The sequence below is a fragment of the Cyprinodon variegatus genome, unplaced genomic scaffold (assembly GCF_000732505.1).
Source record: "Cyprinodon variegatus isolate N-32 unplaced genomic scaffold, C_variegatus-1.0 Scaffold325, whole genome shotgun sequence".
In the NCBI taxonomy this organism is placed as follows: Eukaryota; Metazoa; Chordata; class Actinopteri; order Cyprinodontiformes; family Cyprinodontidae; genus Cyprinodon; species Cyprinodon variegatus.
The window spans coordinates 829,779-836,739 of record NW_015150778.1 but is presented as its reverse complement, the minus strand read 5'-3'; the positions used below and the strand labels follow the sequence as shown (position 1 = coordinate 836,739).

The window sequence follows — 6,961 nt, the reverse complement described above, 5'->3', positions numbered from 1 at the left end:
TAGAACCCATCATGACACCTGCCAGCCCTCTAGCCAGTCATCAGTGTCAGATTATTCTCAAGCCAGAGGTGAGTGTTTCAGCTTTACCTTAGTGTTTTTGATTACCTAATCCTGACCTGCTCTGCATCTCAACCACTGAGCCTGTCTGGTCTCATCTGATCTGTTTGCCTGTCTTTGGACTACTGCTGGATTCTGTCTGTTTACTGAACTTGGAATGTCTTTCTGACACCGACCTGGATTTCCCCTCTGAGCCTCTTTGGACTTCTGATCTCCTGGTTCTGTATTCTCAGCATGTCCTCGACACCAGCTCAGGCTTCGTCCTCTGGATTATCCTGCCTTCCTTTGTCTGCCCAGATCTGGTCTCCTGCTTGTTCTCCGTCATTCTGGGACAATCTAGGTGCAGCCCACCACCTCTTGTTGACAGCCCACCGGCTGGATCCTACCTCGTTTTCTGGGCACGGTCTGAACTATTAAAATAGCTTAATCTCTGTCAGATTAACGTGGTCACTAACCTGTGGTTTAGTCGTGCAAAGGTTCCTGCCTTAATCCTTGCTGTAACTACAGGTCAGCCATTTTTAAATAAATGCTTTTGAATTGTCAGACTGTCGGTCTGCCTTGAATACTGGGTCCCCTATTCTGAGCCTTGACACAAACAAGCAGACTGATGGATTTGTTCTTATGTGAATATACCCTTATGTTCTGTAAGCTAATCAAGAAAGCTTTGACTGTGCCTTCAGCTAACCGAGAGCAGTGGGTAACATCTACTCAGTTACAGTTACTTTGAATCACTTTTTGACAAATGTTTATTGTCAGTAGTTTTTGTACACCATACTTTTTATGCCTGTGTGTATTCTCAGTCATGGCAACCACAAACGGGGCTAAATTGGAAGGCAAGCGGACTTTCGCTTAGTTTCTTTGAAGACGTTTTGACACCTATCCAGGAGTCTTTGTCAATTCTGTAAGCTCACACCAGAGCCAACTTTAGTTGGAGCACTGATTTATTTAAGCAGCATGGAGGTTCACACTCCTACACATATTCCAAGTAAGATGCTATTCAATTAGCCGCCCTTGTGGTTTCAGCTTTCAAGCATTTACAATTCAGTCATGGAACTCATTTCCAATAAGTTACATAAGCACTCCCATTGTAAATCAAAAGACCAATCCAAGAGGCCATGCACAACAAAGGGCTCCAACAATCCAGTTGAACAAAGGGTGGCTATTTGATTGGCATCCCACTTGGACTGAAACCAAATGTTTCAGTGGAGACCAATGGTGGAGACGATAGGTCCAGCATATTTTATTTTATTTTTACTTTCACACAAACAGAGAAGGTCCTCTATCTTCTCCATATAGCTATCATATCTACCATCTGTGCACAGTGCTGTTGCAAATTCCTGCTTCCTTTGGGATAAGACAAATAAATCCACTTTGCTCTCTCAAACTCTCCACGATAAAAGTTATCAATTTGGCATGCCATCTTAGTAGATCCGCTTTAACTCGCATACTAATTACATGTCACCTATCAATAATTAATCATGGTGCTAGTAGTCTGTTGGTCTTGGTAACTCTTGCTGTTTGGGACTCAACCAATGAGCTGTAAACTATAGAACCATTCATTCTGCTATCAGGTGAAACACCTTCTTGGAGAATACTCCACCAGGATTTTTTTTTATCATGTGCTCTATTTATTTAGAACAACATATCAAAAGCATACCAGCAAGAAAACCTTCAACAGAAATCAATCTATGAAAAAGTTGTGGAGTAAAGACTGAATGCACAACAGAGATCATGTATCTTATTGTTGTTATCTTATAGGTTTCCTTAGATCAAACTTGCTTCCCAGCTATGGAGATTTGCTCCCTCTTTTCAAGGCTCATTTCAGAGTCTGAATAGTCGTTGGTTATCTCCACCTGTGTGATCATTTATTGGAAGAAATGCTGAGTCATATTTGGATTGATAACTGATGCATAACATATGAAGTGCTATATTTGGCTGATGTCAGCATCATCCAAATTATCTCAGTTTCCTCTCTAACTTCACCAAATGTTTCACACTTGCTTGTCGACGAGCCGCCAAGAATTCACTCCCTCGATGTCGACCTTCAGAGCCTAAAACACATTTTTCAGATTTCTGGAGCTGAAACTCCCTGAAAATATGACAGCACGAACACTTTACATATCGCAGTGTCTGATCCGTCTCTCTCAGCCAGCGAAGCTGACAGATCATCATCTGAGATGGAGGATGAGGAGGAGGAGGCTGGACGAAGGAGTGATAAGAAGAGGAACAGCAGGAGGAGTGGTGTGTTTTTCAGTTTTCAGAGAGCATGTGGGCGTACGTAGCCATACTTTGAAGTGTTTTCCTGCTGGGGACGGCATTTTCTCACAGACCCCTGCCTCGATTCGAGTCAGAAGCAGAGAAAAGCACAGAAACAAAGAAAAAGACAGAGATGGAGAGAGGAAAAGGGATGTGGATGCATCAAACACGCTACCATTCATCTAGGAACAACTGACCCTTGCCTGTGGATGACTCACCCAGTATCTGTATTTCCGTCTCACCAATCAGGCTTTCATTGTCCACCATCCTGAGCTAAAAAGAGAGAGAAATGATGACCCTTTGTTAAACCTGAACACAGGCTGTGTCTTATTCAGGAAGTTAAATAAACAAATAATGGCAAGAGGAGTCCTCGTCAAAATGTTATATTAAAGTTTTAGTTCAGCATAAATTATAGCACTTCTTCACGTGCTACTTGACTCCTACAAGAAAGTTGTCTCAAATGTGCTTTGTTAATGCGTCGAAGCTCATAAGATGAATCTACGTTATTTATTAAAATAGACAGCTGATTGTCACTGCAAAGGATTGGGACGTTACAAGCATCAGCTGAAGAAGCCAAATTATGATGATAGGTTTTAAGGAACCTAAAGTTGTATTTTCATGTGTTTTTTATTCAATGTACACAGTCAAAGATAAACAATTGTCCAATTTGTTTTGATCTTGATTTAGTGCACCTTTTTTCCATTTTATTACTTTTTTCACGTTCCTTATTTAAATTATTCATAGCACTTTTTTAGATTTGTCATCATATAATTACAAACTTTAAAATAATTGTAATTCATAAACCAATTCAAAGAAATTGATAACTGTAATGCGGGAGATGGTTTGTGTTTTCCTCTTTTTTACAAATTAAATATAAAAATTGGGGCATGCATTTGTTAACCTGCACTTTAATCCGTTACCTCTGAATAAAAGTGTAACTCTTCCCTTCACAAGTCACATAATTGGTTAATGGTCCAACTTGGAGTATTTTTCTTTATCTTAAATTAGGTTGTGCTGTGAAAGCCTCAGACTTCAGGCTAAAGCTGCTTTTATTATCAAACAGAGCACTGTTCAATCCAACAACAGTATTGACTGAAACGGCAACATTAAGAGGATAGAAACAACAACGATATAGAGATATAAATATAAACTCAATCATCTAAGGATCATGAAAATACCCTTTTCCTACGATAATGTTGTACAATAAGTTGGTTTAACATAAAATTCCAACAAGAACATTTTAAATGGGTATGAATATTTTTTCATTTGAATATATCTGTTCATTGTGAAATAGAAAAGCATGGTATCTAAATTAACATGACTGCAGGTTCTTACTACATCCTTATTACAACCTATTGTGTAAACTGGGTCTATTTGTCTCATTCCTGTCCAGCTCAATTACCCTTTTGACATCTCTCTCCTTCACTCTCAGCCAGTCACTTCTTTGTTACTACCTCTACCAGTTTATTCCCTTTTATTCTCCTTATCCTTCTTATTTTAGATTATTTGAGTCCATTTTCTTAAGGCTTCAGCAACAAGTCTCCCCAGACAGGTTTATGCAGCCGCCTAACCCTCTTTATATGCTGCATGTCCTCTGGACTATTGCTAATGCTAACTCTTTTATCTTAACTTGGCTGTACAATCAAACTAAATTAATCAAACTTAATTATTCTTTTGAGGTTTTTTCCCCATATCAGGTTAAGCGTGTCAATTCCCTAAAAATGTGCAGAAAACTCCGGCAAATTAAGTATTGAACAGAGTAGAGATAATGAATGAGTAGGAATATTAGGTCATAAATGAAGAATCGTTAATCACTGTCTGTTTGAATGCAGCAAAGTAACCAATCTTTACAGTGAATGTTGCAGTGGTTTACCTTTCTGTACAATTAAACACTATATGGCGAAAGACAGCCTGTTGATGTTTCACTTCTATTCTGCTTTTATGTATTTACCTTACATTTTGCTAACCTATTCATACCAGAGGGACACGTCCCTCCACACACACACACTCGCTAAACTGTCATTGTGGGGACTTTCTCATTGACTTCTAATTTTATTTCTATGACCTAACCCTAACTATTACCTAACACTAAGTTTAACTTGAACTTAATTCCCATCTTAGGTAAACCTACCCCCCACCCCAGCGACAGAACTGGTGTTATGGGCACCACTTGTTTGTCCCCACAAGTACCTATAAGTGGCCAAAATGTAAATTCTTTATGGAAAAATTTCCCCACAGGGTAATAAAACACTTGGCCACAAATTGCACTCCTACTCAGGGTACATTAAAATAACCAAGTAAACAGGACCTTGAAACAAGGACCTTCTTTTTTGCACCAAACTAACAGTCCTTTTTCTGTTCTTCTTTTTTAATTTATATAAACTTTATACTTCTACAGATTAGCATGCCCATATTGCTGTCCTTTATATGGGTTTGGATTTAAATTCACAGTTTAAAGGGAGAGGGGAAACATTTCAAAATGTTGCAATACCGGTTTTATCTTTGAAAGAAGCCCCAATAAGTGTCAGTTTGACTACAGCAGCTATACTGTTTAATATTTGTTATAAACTTTGGCGTTGGATGTGAAAGAATATAAAAATCTTTTAACAATCTTTCTCATATTTGTTTTTGTAAGAAAATAAGATGATTGCTTCCATTTATGCTTGTGATAAATGTATTGTTAGGCATAATTTTATAATTAGTTAATAAACCATACGGGCTTAATGATTCAGCTTTGCCTGATTGTCTCTGAACTCATTTTTGGGGAATTCACAGAGGACCAATCTGAATGATAATTATCTTAGAAACCTTGCAGGAAAAGGACTATTTTTAGCAGTTTAATGCGTTTTGGTTCATATTAACTAAAAGATTTTAATTCTTCATTTTTTTTTTATTTACAGAAACAGAAGAGGGGGTTTGTGTTTTTATTTTGAACTTAACCGAGAGTCCTATATGTTTTATTAATGCCTTTACAAAATCAGCACATCACATAGAAGACAAAACATGCAAGGAAAAGACAACAGTGACAGCGCTATGTACATCAGCAGCCTGATATTCCCTTTATAACCGCGTTATAATCTGTTCACTCTGATGCTGGAAAAAAGGGTTTTCAGTGATCTTTTTGGTTTTGATGTTTTTCATTCTTGACTTTTTTTGCGCGCCTCCTCGTCGGACTTCAGCTCCATCAGCTCCACCTCGTGCTTTGCGGCAGTCTCCAGCACTTTCTGCTTGTTGTAGAAGACAACAAAGTTGTTGATGATCGGGTGGATGGGCAGAGCGATGGCGATCACCCCGCACAGAAAGCTGACCGCCGCGTTGCATTTCCCCAGAGGGGTTTTGGGGTAGATGTCTCCGTAACCCACCGTGGTCATGGTGATGATGGCCCACCAGAAAGACTGAGGGATGCTCCTAAAGAGCGTTTCCGGGTGGCTTTGCTCCATAGTGTAGGCCAGAGCGGAGAACACAAAGATCCCCACACCCATGTACATGAGGAGCAGCCCCAGCTCCTTCAGGCTCCTCTTCAGCGCATAGGTCAGGGTCTGCAGGCCAGAGGAGTGGCGCGCCAGCTTGAAAATACGCGCGATGCGCATGATGCGCAACGCCTGGACAGCCTGTTGAACGTTCACCAGCTCCATCATGGACGTGGTACCGAGCAAAGTGAGGGACAGAACAACGTAGAAAGGCATAATCACCATGAAGTCTATGGTGTTCATTATGGAGAGCGCAAAGCGCCATTTGTTGGGAGAGGAAACGAGGCGCAGCACGAACTCCACCGTGAACCACAGCATGCACACGGTCTCGATCGCCTCCATGGTCGGGTGTTCAACCAGTTTCCCCTCCGCGTTGGCCACCTGCAGCTCCGGGATGGTGCTCACACACATCACCACCGCTGACACAAGGATGGAGAGAAAGGAGGTGATAGCGATGAAGCGCGCCGGCAGGGAGGAATCCGGCTTTTCCATCAGTCTCCACAGGGACCTCTGGTACCTCTGGGTGCGGGTGATGCATTGATCCACATCCAGATCTTCTAATATAGCTTTCACTTTGCTCGCAATCTCGTTCAGCTCTTCCTCCTTCTCACTCAGATAACTTTTGCAGCACTCATCCAAAACGCTCTGGTCTATCTTCCAGAACTCCATCTCCTTGATAAAGCATATGGGACAAATCCCGGTTTTTATGTGGATTTCATCGAAGTAATAAACATCGATGATGCACTTGAAGGAGTCAGGATCCCGATCAAAGTAAAACTCTCCTCTGAGCGGGTCAAAGTCATCGCAGAGGGTGGAGATAAGTTCTGAGTTCTGAGCTGAGCAGCTGGACAGCTCCGCCAGCCTGCTCTCCGGGTAGCGCCTCAGATCGTCCCCGAAAAGCACCACTCTCACTCCGCCGATGTTCACAGTGATATCCCCCTCTTCGCTCAAAGCGTTTCTATATTTTGGTTTCGGAATTGTCCACATTTTAATCAGAAGGTTTATTGGACCTGAAAATAGGCTAGAACGGCGGAGCGACTGTGACTAATGCCCAAATTCATGACGCCTATGAAAGTGATGTCTTGCAGACTGTTTCGTGTCCTGAATGGAACAGCTTGACTGGCAAGCTCTGCTTAGCACCCCCCCCCCCCCCCCCCCCCCCCCCCCCCCCCCCCCCC

At 41.5% G+C, this 6,961-nt stretch overlaps 1 protein-coding gene across 1 annotated transcript; it reads right to left on the bottom strand.

Moving 5' to 3' along the window:
• Window positions 1–5,235: 5,235 nt before the first annotated feature.
• Window positions 5,236–6,873, bottom strand: LOC107091110 (potassium voltage-gated channel subfamily F member 1-like). The gene has a single exon (XM_015384860.1). The coding sequence runs from the start codon at window positions 6,768–6,770 to the stop codon at window positions 5,451–5,453; it is 1,320 nt and encodes a 439-aa protein (XP_015240346.1). The 5' UTR covers window positions 6,771–6,873; the 3' UTR covers window positions 5,236–5,450.
• Window positions 6,874–6,961: the final 88 nt, after the last annotated feature.

What these genes read in the sequence shown, in the direction of transcription:
- LOC107091110 (XM_015384860.1), bottom strand. Translation starts at nt 6,770, where the DNA reads ATGTGGACAATTCCGAAACCAAAATATAGAAACGCTTTGAGCGAAGAG.